Here is an 18,193-nt window from a genome sequence, read left to right as displayed (position 1 = left end):
TGGTCCTTCTCGTTTCTTATTCGGGTTATTTGTTTCCTTTCCTGTATTTCTTTAGTCAGTCTAGCCAATGGTTTATCAATTTTGTTAATTTTTTCAAAGAACCAACTTTTGGCTTTGTTAATTCTTTCAATTGTTTTTCTGTTCTCTAATTCATTTAGTTCAGCTCTAATTTTTATTATTTGTTTTCTTCTGGTGCCTGATGGATTCTTTTGTTGCTCAGTTTCTATTTGTTCAAGTTGTAGGGACAGTTCTCTGATTTTGGCTCTTTCTTCTTTTTGTATGTGTGCATTTATCGATATAAATTGGCCTCTGAGCACTGCTTTTGCTGTGTCCCAGAGGTTTTGATAGGAAGTATTTTCATTCTTGTTGCTTTCTATGAATTTCCTTATTCCCTCCTTGATGTCTTCTATAACCCAGTCTTTTTTCAGGAGGGTATTGTTCATTTTCCAAGTATTTGATTTCTTTTCCCTAGTTTTTCTGTTATTGATCTCTAGTTTTATTGCCTTGTGGTCTGAGAAGATGCTTTGTAATATTTCGATGTTTTGGACTCTGCAAAGGTTTGTTTTATGACCTAATATGTGGTCTATTCTAGAGAATGTTCCATGTGCGCTAGAAAAAAAAGTATACTTTGCAGCAGTTGGGTGGAGAGTTCTGTATAAGTCAATGAGGTCAAGTTGGTTGATTGTTGTAATTAGATCTTCCGTGTCTCTGTTGAGCTTCTTACTGGATGTCCTGTCCTTCTCCGAAAGTGGTGTGTTGAAGTCGCCTACTATAATTGTGGAGGTATCTATCTCACTTTTCAATTCTGTTAAAATTTGATTTATGTATCTTGCAGCCCTGTCATTGGGTGCATAAATATTTAATATAGTTATGTCTTCCTGATCAATTGTCCCTTTTATCATTATATAGTGTCCTTCTTTATCCTTTGTGGTGGATTTAAGTCTAAAGTCTATTTTGTCAGAAATTAATATTGCTACTCCTCTTCTTTTTTGCTTATTGTTTGCTTGATATACTTTTTTCCATCCTTTGAGTTTTAGTTTGTTTGTGTCTCTAAGTCTAAGGTGTGTCTCTTGTAGGCAGCATATAGATGGATCGTGTTTCTTTATCCAGTCTGTGACTCTCTGTCTCTTTATTGGTGCATTTAGTCCATTTACATTCAGGGTAATTATAGATAAATAAGTTTTTAGTGCTGTCATTTTGATGCCTTTTTATGTGTTGTTGACAATTTCATTTTTCCACATACTTTTTTGTGCTGAGGCGTTTTTCTTAGTAAATTGTGAGATCCTCATTTTCATAGTGTTTGACTTTATGTTAGTTGAGTCGTTACGTTTTTCTTGGCTTTTATCTTGAGTTATAGAGTTGTTATACCTTTTTGTGGTTACCTTATTATTTACCCCTATTTTTCTAAGTAAAAACCTAACTTGTATTGTTCTATATCGCCTTGTATCACTCTCCATATGGCAGTTCAATGCCTCCTGTATTTAGTCCCTCTTTTTGATTATTTTGATCTTTTACCTATTGAGTTCCATGATTCCCTGTTATGTGTATTTTTTTTTAATTAATGTTAATTTGTTTGTTTTTGTGATTTCCCTATTTGAGTTGATATCAGGACGTTCTGTTTTGTGACCTTGTGTTGTGTTGATATCTGATATTATTGGTTCTCTGACCAAACAATATCCTTCAGTATTTCTTGTAGCTTTGGTTTGGTTTTTGCAAATTCTCTAAACTTGTGTTTGTCTGTAAATATCTTAATTTAGCCTTCATATTTCACAGAGAGTTTTGCTGGATATATGATCCTTGGCTGGCAGTTTTTCTCCTTCAGTGTTCTGTATATGTCGTCCCATTCCCTTCTTGCCTGCATGGTTTCTGCTGAGTTGTCTGAAGTTATTCTTATTGATTCTCCCTTGAAGGAAACCTTTCTTTTCTCCCTGGCTGCTTTTAAAATTTTCTGTTTATCTTTGGTTTTGGTGAGTTTGATGATAATATGTCTTGGTGTTTTTCTTTTTGGATCAATCTTAAATGGGGTTCGATGAGCATCTTGGATAGATATCCTTTCATCTTTCATGATGTCAGGGAAGTTTTCTGTCAGGAGTTCTTCCACTATTTTCTCTGTGTTTTCTGTCCCCCCTCCCTGTTCTGGGACTCCAATCACCCGCAGGTTATCCTTCCTGATAGAGTCCCACATAATTCTTAGGGTTTCTTCATTTTTTTAAATTCTTTTATCTGATTTTTTTTCGGCTATGTTGGTATTGATTCCCTGGTCCTCCAGATGTCCCAGTCTGCATTCTAATTGCTCGAGTCTGCTCCTCTGACTTCCTATTGCGTTGTCTAATTCTGTAATTTTATTGTTAATCTTTTGGATTTCTACATGTTGTCTCTCTATGGATTCTTGCAACGTATTAATTTTTCCACTATGTTCTTGAATAATCTTTTTGAGTTCTTCAACAGTTTTATCGGTGTGTTCCTTGGCTTTTTCTGCAGTTATCCTAATTTCATTTGTGATATCTTTAAGCATTCTGTAAATTAGTTTTTTATATTCTGTATCTGATAATTCCAGGATTGTATCTTTATTTGGGAAAGATTTTGATTCTTTTGTTTGGGGGGTTGGAGAAGCTGTCATGGTATGCTTCTTTAAGTGGTTTGATATGGATTGGTGTCTCCGAGCCATCACTGGGAAACTAGTTTTTCCAGAAAATCCGCTAAAAAAAAATGCAGTCAGATCCCTATCAGAGTTCTCCCTCTGGCTCAGGCTGTTCAGATGTTAATGAAGCCGCCTGGGGAGGGTGGGGGAGGGAACAGAGAGATAGGAGAGTAGCACCTCAGAATATAGCCAGAGTTGCTTATCTTGCTTGGAATGACTATTATATCTGAGATTCCCGCGGGCACGTCACCGATGTGTGCTGGCTGTGTGGAGATTGCCCTGGGGGGTCTGGCCCGCTGGAGTCACGGTCAGATCCTCCACTTCCAGCCGCACGCCCAGCGTCAAGCCTCCCCTACTGGGACGGTGCACTCTCGACTCCAAAATCAGTTGCTGTCTCCCGGGGACTTCTCGTCCCTCCAGCCGCGTGGCCGTGCCACCTCCGCGAACCAGTTGGGCCGCCTCCCGGGGTTAGTTCAGATGGGTGGAGCAGCTCCCCGTGCTTGTGCCGTGACCGAGTGTCCCGGCTGGGACGCTGATCTCCCCGCTCCAATACCAGTCACTGTCTCCCGGGGACTTCTCCTATCGGCTGCGTCCCACGCCGCCCGCGCGACCCCGCTGGGCCCCTTCCCGGGGTTAGTTCAGGGGGATGGAGCAGTTCTCCGTGTTTATGCCGTACCTGCGTCCAGTCCAAATCCCGGCGGGACGGTTGCCCGGCTGGGACACTGCTCTTCCTGCTCCGAGACCAGTCACTGCCTCCCGGGGACTTCTACCGGCTGCGTCCCACGCCGCCCGCGGAACTGGCTGGTCCCCCTCCCGGGGTTAGTTCATGGGGGTGGAGCAGCTCTCTGTGCTCGTGCCGTACCCGACTGGTGCGCTGGCTCCAAGCTCTGGAAACAATCGCTGCTTCCCCGTATTAGTTCGTTCTCTGTCTCTGTGTTTGTTGTTCAGGGTTCGTAGATTGTTATGTATGTGATCGATTCACTTGTTTTTCCGTGTCTTTGTTGTAAGAGGGATCCGAGGTAGCGTCTGCCTAGTCCGCCATCTTGGCTCCGCCCCCTGATATGATTCTTTTAATTTCAGTTAGGTCTGTTGTGATATCGCCCATCTCATTTTTTATTTGGGTTATTTGCTTCCTGTCCTGTTTTTCTATTGTCAGTTTGGCCAATGGTTTATCAATTTTGTTGATTTTTTCAAAGAACCAGCTTTTGGTCTTGTTAACTGTTTCAGTTGTTTTTCTGTTGCTTATTTCATTCAATTCTGCTCTAATTTTTTCTGTTTGCTTTCTTCTGGTGCCTGAGGGTTTCTTTCGTTTCTCTGTTTCTATTTGTACATGTCGTAGGGATAATTCTTTGATTTTGGCCCTTCTTTTTGTATGTGTGCTTTTATTGATATAAATTGACCTCTGAGCACTACTTTCACTGTGTCCCAAAGGTTCTGATAGGAAATGATTCCATTCTCATTGGGTTCTGTCAATTTCTTTATTACATCCTTGATGTCTTCTATAACCCAGTCGTTTTTGAGCAGGGTATTATTCAGTTTTGAAGTGTGTGATTTGTTTTCCTTGGTTTTTATGCTATTGATTTCTACTTTTATGGCCTTGCGCTCAAAGAAGAGGCTTTGTAATATACTGATGTTTTGGATTCTGCTTAGGCTTGCTTTATGACCTAATATGTGGTCTATTGTAGAGAATGTTCCGTGTGCACTAGAAAAGAAAGTATACTTGGCTGCTGTTGGGTGGAGTGTTCTGTATATCTCTGAAGTCAAGTTGGTTGATTGTGGCATTTATATCTTCCATGTCTTTACTGAGCTTTTTTCTGGATGTTCTGTCCTTCACCGAAAGTGGTGTGCTGATGTTTCCTGCTGTAATTGTGGAGCTGTCTATCTCACTTTTCAATACTGTTAGAGTTTGTCTTATGTATCTTGCAGCCCTGTCATTGGGTGCATGAATATTTAATATGGTTATATCCTCCTGGTGTATCATCCCTTTAATCTTTACATGGTGTCTTTCCTTATCCTTTGTGGAGTGTTTAACTTTAATGTCTATTTTGTCAGAAATTAATATTGCCACTCCTGCTCTGTTATGGTTGTTGTTTGGATATATTTTTTCCCATTCTTTGAGTTTTTGTTTGTGTCTCTAAGTCTAAGGTGTGTCTCTTGTAGGCAGCGTATAGACATATCGTGTTTTTTTAATCCATTCTGCCACTCTCTGTCTCTGTATTGGTGCATTTAGTCCATTTACATTCAGGATAATTATGGATAGGTATGACTTTAGTCCTGTCATTTTGATGTCTTTTTTTGTGTGTTGTTGACAGTTTCTTTTTCCCACTTAATTTTTTGTGCTTAGTTTATCTTTATATATTGTCTTGTCCTCATATTCGTTGTTGATTTTGTTTCTGTTGAGTTGCTTTTTTTTCTTGTATTTTATTTTAATGAGTAGGATTGTTAGTCTCCTTTGTGGTTACCTTAATATTTACCCCTGTTTTTCTAAGGTTAAACAAGTTATTTCTGTATATTGCCTTGTTTTCCTCTCCATATGAAAGTTCTATGACTTCATTTCTTAGTCCCTCTTTATTGTTTTAATGTTGTCTTCTTTTACATAATAACATTGGTGTTTCCCTGTTTTGAGCATTTTTTTTTAATTTTGCTTAATTTTTCTGATTTCTGTATCTGGGTTGACTCCTGATATTATAGGTTTTCTAACCAAAGAACTGCCTTTAGTGTTTCTTGTAGTTTTTGGTTTGGTTTTTACGAATTCCCTAAACTTCTGTTTATCTGGAAACGTCCTAATTTCACCTTCATATTTGAAAGACAGTTTTGCTGGATATATGATTCTTAGCTGGCAATTTTTTTCCTTCATTGCTTTATATAAGTCATTCCATTTCCTTCTTGCCTGCATGGTTTCTGCTGAGTAGTCCAAGCTTATTCTTATTGACTCTCCTTTGTAGGTGACTTTTTATTTATCCCTAGCTGCTCTTAATATTCTCTATCTTTGGTTTTGGCAAGTTTGATTATGTCCTGGTGTCTTTAAAATCTACCTTATGCAGAATTCATAGTGAGCATCTTGGATAGATATCTTCTCATCTTTCATGATATCAGGGAAGTTTTCTGCCAACAAATCTTCAACAATTCTGTCTGTATTTTGTGTTATCCCTCCCTGTCTGGTACCCCAATCACTCATAGGTTATTTCTCTTCTTAGAATCCCATGATTCTTAAGGTTTTTTTCATTTTTTTTAATTCTTTTATCTGATTTTTCTTCTAATATATTGGTGCCAATGGTTTTATCTTCAGTCTCACCAATTCTGCCTTCCACTTGTTCAATTCTGCTCCTCTGAGTTTCTATTGAGTTGTCTAATTCCGTAATTTTGTTAATCTGAATTTCTGATTGCTGTCTCTCTATGGATTCTTACAGCTTATTAAATTTTTCATTATGTTCTTGAATAACCTTTTTAATTTCTTTAACTGCTTTATCTGTGTGTTCCTTGACTTGTTTTGCGTATTGCCTGATCTCATTCCTGATGTCTTGAAGAGTTCTGTATATTAATCTTTTGAATTCTGCATCCAGTAATTCCAGAAATGCACCCTCATCCAGAAGATCCCTTGATTCTTTATTCTGAGAGCTTTTTGAAGCAATCATGGTCTGCTTTATGTGATTTTATATTGAGTGTTGTCTCTGAGCCATCTATAAGCTATCATATTATTTATGTTTGCTTATTGTATCCTAGCTTCTTGCTTTTTGTTTGATATGCCCAAATGGTTTGCCTGAGTGAGCTAGCTTATTTTCACCTTTGAAGCTCTGCTGTTGTGTCACCAGACGGCTAGAGCTGTTATCAAGTGTATCAACCTAAGTGTCCATTCGTTTGTCTTGTATGGATTCAGCTCAGGTGTCTAGGTAGGTGGTCAAGTGTGTGGTACAGGCTCTTTCCTACAGTCTGAGGGGGGGTAGGGGTGATTGGTGTAGGTACCCATATCTGGTTGCAGCAGGGGATAATGCTCTGAAAAAGGCAGGGGGCTGACAACCATCGCAAGTGTCTGTGAGGAAAGCGCATCTCTGTTTCCTAGAGTGTACAGGTTGGTGGATTCTGCAGATGGACCATGGGCACCCAATGCTTTTGGTTGTAAGGACTGGGAGGTACTAGTTATCCTTGGACCTCTGTCGCAGGTGGCTTGGTGACCTGAGTGGAGGCACCAGTCCTTAGGCTCCTGATGTGGGTAGGTGAGGACCCTGTTTAATAGGCAAAGCGGTGTCAAACATCAAACACCCACCTCTCTACCACGCAGCTGAAACCATTGCAGTCTGCCAACAAGGGCCTATTCTCTTGAAATAGGCCCACACAGGCCCATGCAGGGGGAAAAGGTATTCAAAAAACCTGGACTGTTTATGCCTGGACTGGAGCTGCTTCCATACTGAACTTCCCAGGTTAGTGGAGCTGGCAAATTATCTTTTCCCCCAGTTGTGAATTTATTCCTTTTCCAAAGCTGGGAGAATGGCCTAGGGTGCTCAACAGAGTCTATTTAAGGCCAAGGAAAATTGACAGCCACTGAAGCTGGCTTGAGGGCGGAGGGCACAGTAAAATATACACAAGTACTTAGCTTTTGCTGAGAGCTCCGTTTTTCTCTGGTTCCAGAGGTGTGAGTAGGGCGTGCGGCATCCTGTTTCTCCCTGAGGAAACTGCGGCTGAACGCTACTACCAGCTCGTCACAGCTGCTGCCGGGAATGGTGACTGCAGGATTCTGGCAATTCAGGTCCAGCAAGTGTTCTCAGCTTCTGAACTGTCTCTCCCTCCCCATCACTCAGTCCATTTTTTAACTTTGCCTTTGATATTCAGGGCTACTAGCTTGTCATGAATATAATCATTTCACTTGTTTTTTTTGGGTCTTTGTTTAAGAGGGATTGCCAGAAGTGTCTGGCTATTTCGTTGTCTTGGCCCTGCCTCTCCCAGATTTTTTTTTTTAAGAGATACAAAATATTGTGTTTTCTAGATCCCAGTATGAGATTTGCAAGGTAGCAACAGGTCTCTTGCTTCCACATTTAATTTCAGCACATCACTTTGTACCATTCTAGTTCTTTCACTGAACTGAATAGTGAAAGTAACACTCTTCATCTTTATACAGAACCACTTTGTACCTGTCATTGCCCTAGGTGTATTTTAACATCACAAAAGCCTCAGAAAACCCTTCAATTCACGTATCCTCTAAATTTTTCACTGGAGTAACACAGGGAAGAAGTGTAAACATAAATTGTTTTAAAATGTGTTAAAAATAACAGGAAAATTTTATATTAAGAAAAGGAATTTTATTACAGTTGAAGAAGATTCATGTAACATATTGCTTAATACTGTAATCTCAAGTTGACACTTTTAAGCCTTTGAAAACTCTTTAGGTAAAATTATTATATTTATTATCTGATATGCACTTCCACACATTAATTTTCATGAAGCTAATGGAAAAACATTAGGTATTTAATCTAAGTAGATTCCACAAGCAGTTCCAAAAATCATATTTTACAAAGGGTCCTATGTTTGCAGCAGGAAAGGGCATGTAGGATGATACTAAAAACCACACCACTTGCCAGAGAGTTCCTACTCGCGGTGACTCCATGTGTTTCAGAGTAGAACTGTCCTCCATAGGGTTTTCAATGGTTGTGACCTTTTGAATGTTAGAGTGCCAGACCTTTGTTGCAAGGTGACTGTGGTTGGATTAGAAATGCCAATGTTTCAGTTAATAGTCAAGCACTTGTTTATGGAACACTGGGACTCCTAACATGATATTAGCATGAAGGAAATTGTAGAGCTTGAAGAGTAAACATTTAGTATTGTATTAAGAGTATGACTCCAGTTTTTGATGTTTCACTACTGACAGCTTTTAAGGCTCAGCCCCTTCCTCTCCTTTTGCCCCAATTGGGGCAAGCTGATAAAAAAGTGAGGTGCTCCCTACCTTTTGGTACTACTGGGAAATCCAAACCATATACAGGTACTCTCACCCCTGGCCCACCTCCTAGCCACCATAAATATACAAGCCAGTCTCGTATCCCTGATCTCTCTGGCCATTTCATACCAGCTTGTGAAGCCTGCCCAGCTAGTATGTAATAAGCATTCTCATTCCCCTTTGGGAATGATTCTTAACATCCAAACCAAACTTTGTCCCTGGAGTGATCACAAGTGAAGTTAAAGGAAAATGTTTTGGGGAGTAAAGATAGGAAGTTCCTGGTTTATCCACATTGTGTATCACAAATAGTCATTTTTGTCATCCAGTGAGGTTGCCAAGCAGGGGAAAAAATATTACTGCTTTCAAAGGAGAGGGAGGTCATCATATCTCCATTATTTCTACCACATTAGCAGTACCTAGTAAACTCTCATTCTGTTCTCAAGAAAGTCTCAGTCTCTCATTCCCTTAGCCTACTCTTCATTTCTTGGTCACTTAGTAGAGCAATCCTTTTCTGTAGTTGATAGCGATCCTCTCTTGTACCAACAAATCTGGAGAAGACGGACCTGAACACATTTTTTGTAATGATTTAGAACACGGTTTTATGTCAGTCCTCCAGCTCTTTCGACGTTCTCATTCAAATTTACACCGTATCTTAAATTCAGTGTCCTTACTGATCCCTTCCCCGAGACCACCACATTGACACATAAAAGACCTGTGATAAATATTCTGAACATCAGGTTAAAAGTCAACAAAATAAAGCCTTTTCAAGAACTCTAAAATAGTTGAATAAAAATATTGTCTAAACTGAAAATATTTGGATCTTCCCAAAGATATCCTTGTGATTTTGTCACCCATCATCTCATAAATTTAAATAACATTGACTTCGAATTACACTGCAGAATTTAACACCTGAAGTTGATTAATCCTCAAGGACTAGATGCTTAATTCTTTGCACTATGAATTCTCTGATATGTATACCATTGTGAAAACTACCTAAATGATTTATGACACTCTGTCAAATGTTATTACTTGAGAGCGTTCTCTCCAGTATGCATGCAAAGATGTGAACATATGATAGAAAACTTATCACATTCATCTGTTTCTCTCCAGTATGAATTTTCTTATGATCCCCAAGACTTGAGTTTTAAGTAAAAGCATTGACACATGTATTGACAATATTCCTTTTTCATTATGCATTTTGTGATGTTTTACTAAGGTTTGCAAAATGGGTGAAGTTTTGCTATATTTATTACATTTGTATGGGTTTTCTGCAGTATGGCTTCCCTTATGACCAGAAAGGCTTGAACGTATGGCAAAGGATTTGTCGCACTCATTACATCTGTAAGGTTTCTCTTTGTTATAATATCTGATGATCCCTCATGTTTTAGCTTTGGATAAAAGTGTTGACAGATACATTTACAAATTTCCTTTTTAGTGTGTATGTTCTGATCTCTAGTAAGGCTTCAAAGATGGCTAAAGGTTTGCCGCACTCATTACATTTGTAAGGCTTCTCCTCAGTATGAATTCTCTCATGACCCAAAATATGTGAGCGTGTGATAAAAGCCTTACCACAGATGTTACTTTGTAAGGTTTTTCCGCAGTATGAATTCCCTGGTGAATTTTCAGGTGTGAATTTCCAGTAAAGATCTTGCCACATATATTACATGTATACGGTTTCTGGCCGGAGTGCATTCTCTTATGTTTAATGAAGTTAGAGAAGGAACTAAAGTCTTTGCCACACTCATTACATTTGTGAGGTTTCTCCTTACTGTGAATTATCTGATGATATTCAATGTTTGAACTCTGGGTAAAAGCACTGACAGATATATTAGATTTACAATGTTTCTTTTCGGAATGTATTCTCTGATGTCTAGTAAGGTTTGAAAGATGGCTAAAGGCTTTGCCACACTGATTACATTTGTAAGGCTTCTCTCCGGTATGCATTCTCTCATGGCTCCAAAGATGACAACATCTGATTAAAGCCTTACCACACTTGTCACATTTTTAAATTTTTTCTCCAGTATGAATTCTTTAGTAAGTTCTGATTTCAGACAGGCACCTAAAAGTCCTGCCACATACATTACATGTATATGGTTTCTCTCCAGTATGAATTCTCTTATGTTTAATGAAGTTAGAGAAGGAATTAAAGTCTTTGCCACACTCATTACATTTGTGAGTTTTCTCTTTACTATGAATTATTTCATAACCCCCAAGGTTTGAGGTATGGATAAAAGCATTGAAAGATAAATTATATTTACAATGCCCCTTTTCAGTAAATATTTTCTTACATCTAGTAAGGTGTGAAAAATAGGTAAAGGCCTTGCCACATTCATTACATTTGTAAGATTTCTCTCCAGTATGAATTCTTTGGTGAATTCTGAGATCATATGTTGCCTAAAGGCCTTAGTACACACATTTATAAGGTTTCTCACCAATATGAATTCTTTGGTGCATTCTGGGGTCATACTGTTTCCTAAAGGCCTTGCTATATTCAATACATTCGTATGGTTTCTCACCAGTGTGAATTTTCTTATGATTCCAAATGTATGAAAGAGTGGCAAGAGCCCTACCACATTCTTTACATTTGTAAAGACTCACTTCATTATGGAGTCTCTGATATCGAGTAAAAGAATAATGCAGAGTAAAGGCTTTGCCACACTCATTACATTTGTAAGGTTTCTCTCCAGTATGGTCTCTCATGACCCAGGAGTTGTGAGCATCTGATAAAAGCTTTATCACACAGTCATTACATTTATAAGGTTTTTCTCCAGTATGAATTCTTCGGTGAATCCTCAGGTCAGACTGGAGCCTAAAAGCCTTGCCATGTACATGTATATGGTTTCTCTCCAGTATGAGTTTTCTTATGCTTAATTAAGTCTGAGAAGGAATTGAAGGCTTTGCCACACTCATTACATACATGAGATCTTGGCCCAGAAGGAACTCTCTGATGCTTAATGAGATTTGAGCTTTGGTTCAAGGACTTCCCACATTCATTACACTTGTAAGGTTTTTCTCTAATGTGTATTTTCTGTTTTTGTGTAACCAATGAGGGATCCTTAAAAAGTTCTCCACATTTATTGCAAATATTGAATTTGACACTAGGAGAAATTCTTCGAACTGACGAAACTGGGCAACCATTGTTGATAGACTTCTCAACTTGACTGCATCTATAAATCTTTTCTTCAGTTTGAAAGCTCTGTGGTTCAGCTTGATGTGACCGAAAGCTTAATCCAATTTTATTTTCAAAATATTTTATATACTTTTCTCCATGGCGTATGCTATTTTTTAGTTTTAATAAATTTCTCATAAATTGATTCTCATATTTGTAACATCGATATGCATGTTTTCTTAGAGCAACATTCTGCTTTAGATGAAAATTCTTCTGGGATTTGTTACGTTGTTGGTCTCCTCTATCAGTGAGATTGTTGTTATGGGATGTAGTCACTCCTTCATAATTTCTTTTTTTATATCCCCATTGACTCTCAAATTCATGCATATATTCTAGAGCTTCATCACAGTCAAAATTCTCTATACCACGTCTTTCATGTCCTTCACTACTTGGAATAATTCTTCTTTAATAATGTTCTCATTTGGTGGTAATTCCTGAAGCATACATCTAGAAGAGATACCCGAAAGATACAGAGAACCATAAGATTCCTATAAATTAGATTTGGAAGATGAGTATTTTATATGGAGAAACATATTACACCAAAAGCAATATTTATAATGAATAGTTATGAAACTCATCAGTCATGGTGTTCAAATGTTTAGGAATGCAAAGACAATCGGATTCCTTAATAAAGGTGATTATATGTAATTCAAATGATTTACACGGAAGACTAGTTTCAAACACTCTATGACCAAACCACTTACAGAATGTAAACTTAAGTACTAAAAGAAAAGGTCATCTTTTCTACCACCACTCTAAAGTACATGCTGATTGGAAGTAGAAATATAGCAATCTTGTATTTAAGAGAATTTTATCAGTTTCTCTCTTTTTCTCAGGACAAGATTTTAACTACCCTACCAAAATCATGGAAACCCTGGTAGCGTAGTGGTTAAGAGCCACGGCTGCTAACCAAAAAGTCGGCAGTTTGAATCCACCTGGCGCTCCTTGGAAACCCTATGGGACGGTTCTACTGTATCCTATAGGGTCACTGTGAGTCGAAATGGCCTTGATGGCAATGAGTTTGTTTTTTTGTGGTACCACAGCCATATACTCATAGATTTGTAAGTACAGTTTTTCAAATGAAAACAGGCCTGTAGATTTATGTATGCACAACTTGAATGTAATCATTGTCATTGAGTTGCACATTTAGAAATTGCTGAGATGATGTATTTTCTGTATATTTTCACCACAGTTAAAAAACCTGATTCCCCTCCTCTAAATTATGGTAAATCAAGTTAACAGTATTTCTGGGACTACATAACTATGTATAAGAAGTATCTCTCAAGATATTCAAACTTCCCAATTAAAAAAATCCAATCTATTTAACTGAGAAAAGTATACTTTAATAGTAGGTCCTAAGTCAGGTGAGGGGCCCTGGTGGCACCGTGGTTAAGCGTTCAGCTGCTAGTCAAAAGGTTTGCAGTTCGAATCCACCAGCTGCTCCCTGAAACACTATGGGGCAGTTCTACTCTGTCCTACAGGGTCGTTACGAGTCAGAATAGACTCAACAACAATGGGTTAGGTTTTCAATTTGGTTAAGTCAGGTGAAAATAGAAGTAAAAGGAATAGCCAAGACTACCTTTTCACAAAATATTGGAGCTTCTGTAGGTTTCAGGGCATCTACTGCTGAGCCATAACACTGAATACTCAAAAGGGAAATCTTTTTAAAACATATAAAACATTCATTCCCTGATTCTATAGTTCCACAAATTGCAGACATGAAACAAAAACATTATGAGTGTCATCAAAAATATATAAGTAATGATTAAAGTACAGGTTCATTTATAAAACATGAAAATTTGCAGGTAGCAGTAGCTTCAACAAAATAAATCAGGGTAGAGTTAAAAAACATACACATCATTCACCTTTACAAGCTCCCTCAATCTGATGCATCAAAATCGTATTTGTTGTGCTTGCTGTAGCAGCACATATCTTAAGATTGTATTTGTTGAAGGAGAGTGAACAATGGCTCCCACATGGAATGAACAGTGTGGCATGAAGAATAGTTTGGTCAACAGTCTCACAGACATGAGGCTGTAAACTGGAAAATGTTCAATTCTTACAGCTGTGACTGCTGGCTCAAAGGGGGCGATTGTCAGTGTATTTGATCAACATTGTTACACTGCTTTCTCTCTAGAAATGTATATTTCCAAACTACATTTCAGAGGCAAAAATCATAAAAAATTTAGGAAAATGTAAAATCAGGACGAGCCAAGGGTTTTTTTTTTTTTCATTCCCAGAATAGATAAGAGAGGAGGAGAGGGAGAAAAATACAACATGCGGGAGTGAAGTAAAAGGGTAAGATTTTGTGGGGTTCTTGCTCTGCCAATGAAAGACTGAGATATGGGATATGGTCTCCATGTAGAACTGCGGTTCAAAGAGAGGATCTCTGTGTTCACTGTCTTTACAGTAGTGCTGAGTAACAATCTCAGATAATTCAACTCACTCTCCTGTTACACACATTCTTGAAGTTTGGAATGGTAGAAATGAAGAAATGGCTGAGGCAGTAGACAGTGTTTGAGACGAAGAGTGTCTGAGATGAAGAGTGTATAAGACAGTCCCCTGCAATTCCTGCGGACCTGGACCTACAGAAGAACAGTTAATGTTCTCCCTCTTCTGAGAAATTCTCTGAAGAATGTGTAAGGGGAATGAGACTCGGATATGCCCTGGGGTCAGGACTATGGAGGCCTCATTCTGAGCTCTGTGAATTGAGAAGTGAGGGTCAGATGGAGTCAAGTACAGAAAGAGAAACCAAGGGGCAAGAGGACCCCTTTGAAACAGCTTTTCCCATTCCTCTCAAAGCCAAGGAAGAGAGGTCACAGGGACCAGATCACAGCATATACCCAGCCCACCCAGTGCCGTTGCGTCGATTCGGACTCATAGCGACCCTATAGGACAGATATAGTTTAGGTCTCAATAATCACTTTTTGCCTTCATATCTGCTTGAGCTGGCACGCCATTGGAGCTGAAAGTTACATGTCTGAAGAAGACAGTGACAACTGGAAGGGAAAAAAATTTTCCTTTGAGAGCTCACAAGAAATAGACTTTTGCTTTCCCATATATGTCTCCTATTTAGGGAGTTCCCCAAAGATTATTTAATGGGTCCGCTTCCTCTCTGCCCATCTGAGCTCTTACCTGTGTTCACACCTGTGATACACTCTCACCCATTTCTTTTTTTCTTTTATTTGTTTGCTATTTTCATCGCCACAGTCCAGGGCTCTTTCCCTTGCTCCAAAATGGAGATAATATTCAGGTCAGAAAGAAAGATTCTTGATTATAAGGAAAAAGGAATATGATGTGCTGTGACTTCTTCAGATACAATCTGAGCCCTCTGTTCAGCTGAGAAGAGAGGATATTACTGACGGATCTATAAAACTATTTCACAAATTTATCTATTGCCTCCTTCTAAATGCTTTTAAGAAATATTTTAAGCATGTAGGCATTTGGCTCTTTCTCAACAATCAAAAGCACAGGGGTAAAATCAAGAAATCAGGCAGTTAACAGTTTGCCATAAGGTTCTGTGCTTACTCAAACTCTGATTTAGCGTGAAGCAGGCAGAATGTCTAAAGAAAGAGGAAGGCCAAAGTTCAGATGCCAGGTTACGAAGCTTTTTATTTCTGACTCAATTTCAGTCTCTGCCTTAAGAACAGGGATGTGAAACTACATCAAGCAAGACAGAGACTCCCAAAGGAAAATACAAAGATACACAAGGGTAGATACTAACTTATAGAGGGAAGTTATGCTCACTGAGAGAGACCAGGTTCCTGTAGTTCTCCAACATCATGTCCTTATACAAAGCCCTCTGAGCAGGGTCCAGGCATGTCCACTCCTCCTGAGAGAATTCTATGGCCACATCTCTGATTCTCAACTGTCTCTGTAATGAAAGACACATTTCACTAAGTGGACAGGGGTAGTGTTTTTATTTTCACACAAAATGAAAGGACAGAGGTATAAGGATCAATTTGATTGTTTTGACATATCCATCTAAGAAAATTCTGAGCAAGTTTTATGTCCCTAATTGTGTTTTATTTATTATACTTTTCCAATAAAGTATATAAAATCCACTAAATTGTTGTGGATTTCATATTTTTGGGGACAATATACAAATAAGAAAATTCAACACAGTCATCTATATAGAAGTGTTTGACATTATGTTCTGTACAGCAAGTGACACTGAGTTTCTCAAATGGGCTAGAGGAAGAGTGATGTCTTCAGGAATGACAAAGTCCACTGCAGCTTTAAAGAAAGATCAGAATCAAAAAATTGTGATGATGTTAATAACTGTGATGACCAAAATTTTTTGAACACTAATGTGCTAAGCTTTACTCTAAATGCTTTATACGTATTAAATCATATGATGACATAATAGACCAACAGAGAAAGATCTGTTCCTACCTTACACAGGAGACAACTGTGTTACAGGCATTGTAAGACACACAAACAGCTAATAAGTGACAAACCCAGCACCTGAACCCATGTGGTCAGGTTTTAGAGCCGAATCTAAAAAATCAAATATTTAAGTAATGGATACAGCATTAAAAGTACACTTAAAATAAGTTCAAGCCAACAAATATGAAACTGGGAAAAATGTCATTATATATGTACTTACAAATGCATACACATAATTTGTTACTATTCTTAATACTATCAACTCATTGCCATTACATTATTAGCTTGCTACCCAATCCCCTTGGTGGGTGAGAATCACCTCACTTGCATAGTCCCACCCAGTCATTTGGTGAGAGTTACGAAGACTAGGGCTAGAAATGCCATATTAATTCACTACACCACACAAGGCATCCAGATGGTGCCCCTAAACTCTCCCTGCTGTCCACCCTCACTGTCGCCACGGGGCCCACTCCCCACTCCTCATCTCCCCCCAGGCCTGGTGCTAACCCCTTCCCATGACGCTCCCTAAATGGAGCCTCTTCACAAGTCCCATGTTCCTGGTTCATGGTGAGATGGAATTTGTGTGGAGATGAGAGGGGACCAAGGGAAGGCCCTGGATGAGTGTGAGCGAATGTATCAGGCAAGACACACTGGAGTCAGAGGAGATGAGCAAATTGACAGGACAGCATTTCAGAAAGGACAGGGGAGAGCCACCAATTGGGAATATGACTATTACCTGGTAAAGAGCCATTCCAGATGCCTCTTCCTCCTGGCTTCATTCTCAGGCAAGATCAGTCTTTTAGAAGTGAATCCTGAGTGTGGAAATTATGCTGGTAAACGCTTAGAATCAACATAGCCAACTTACTGTGCCACAACCACACACACAAGGAGGTCCTTATCATGGGGAAAGATGGTCCCTGTTGCGTGCCGTCCCAGGAGGGACTCAGGAACAGTAACCTCCTATATGGAGATTAACAGGTGAGTTTATTGCCCTCCCCTCCTGGTGGAACTCACACTCCGCTGCAGCAGGGGGATCTGGGCTGGACTGACCCTCCCTTTGAGGTCACAGACCTGGCCCTGACATCACACTCCATGCAGAGCAGAGCTCCCTCGGGTCCTTTTCACTGTATTTCTGTTACAGCAGCGTAAGGAAACTAAGACATCTCTCCTGGGGACCTCTAAGGGCTCCACTCCACTTTCCCCAGCTATCCCCTGCGCATGTGTGTGCAGACTGGGCTTAGGGGCCTCTGGTCACAGGCACCACAACCAGAATGGAAAGAAACAGCAACACTGGCCTTCAGTATGAAGAACAAGAAGTAGGCATGGCTGGAAAAACTTGCCAGCAACGGGGGATGTTACAAAGGCCAGTTTTAAAAGCAGTTGAGAGTTGACTGGATAGACTTGAGCAAAGAAGTTACAGAGTGAAAGGCCCAGGATCTTTTCGGGGACATCATCATTATCCCTTCCTCTCCCCACTCACACACAGCAAATGGCAAGACTGGTTCACTTTTGGACACTGAGCTTCTGTTACAAAAATAAAATAAAAACCAAATGTTGTTGCCAAGTCCATTTCGACTTTTGGCGACCTCATGTGTTACGCAGTAGAACTGAGCTCCACAGGGTTTTCTTGTCTGTAATCTTTATTGAAGCTGACTGCCAGGGGTTTCTTCCATGGCATTGCTCAGTGGGTTTGAACCGTGAACCTTTAGGTTAGTATTTGAATGCAAAGTTTGTGCAGCCCAGGGAATGAGCTTCTGTTAAGGGTTACAGAAAAATTCAGGACCAGTAATGGTAAGAGTCAAACAACATGATGAACATACTTAATATTACTGAAATGTATGTGTAAAGATTGTTGGAGTATTTTCTTACATACATATTTACAAAAATAAGAAAACAATCTCTAGCGTTTTATCAGGTGCCTCCTTCCTGCCCACTTTGGGTCCTTAGGTTCTCCAGCCTTCTCCTTAAGGAAACTAGGATCCCTGATTTTGAGGAGAGCACCTGGTGGAAGGTGAAGCCCCTGTCAGAGATGACAGCTGGTCTCTGATGTGCAGAGACTGGAAGACTT

General features: G+C 39.4%; 1 protein-coding gene across 1 annotated transcript; it reads right to left on the bottom strand.

Annotated features, from left to right (window-relative positions):
• Positions 1-6,539: 6,539 nt before the first annotated feature.
• Positions 6,540-15,805, bottom strand: LOC100658187 (zinc finger protein 677-like). Its single transcript, XM_064293177.1, has 7 exons — positions 15,484-15,805; positions 14,872-14,965; positions 11,898-12,139; positions 11,166-11,287; positions 10,137-10,370; positions 7,229-7,373; positions 6,540-6,634 (listed from the first exon to the last, which is right to left on the bottom strand). The coding sequence occupies exons 1-7, from the start codon at positions 15,626-15,628 to the stop codon at positions 6,540-6,542; spliced, it is 1,077 nt and encodes a 358-aa protein (XP_064149247.1). The 5' UTR covers positions 15,629-15,805.
• Between the last annotated feature and the right edge of the window lie 2,388 nt (positions 15,806-18,193).

Source organism: Loxodonta africana, chromosome 11 (assembly GCF_030014295.1).
Source record: "Loxodonta africana isolate mLoxAfr1 chromosome 11, mLoxAfr1.hap2, whole genome shotgun sequence".
NCBI lineage: Eukaryota > Metazoa > Chordata > Mammalia > Proboscidea > Elephantidae > Loxodonta > Loxodonta africana.
This window is presented reverse-complemented; position numbering and strand designations above follow the sequence as displayed.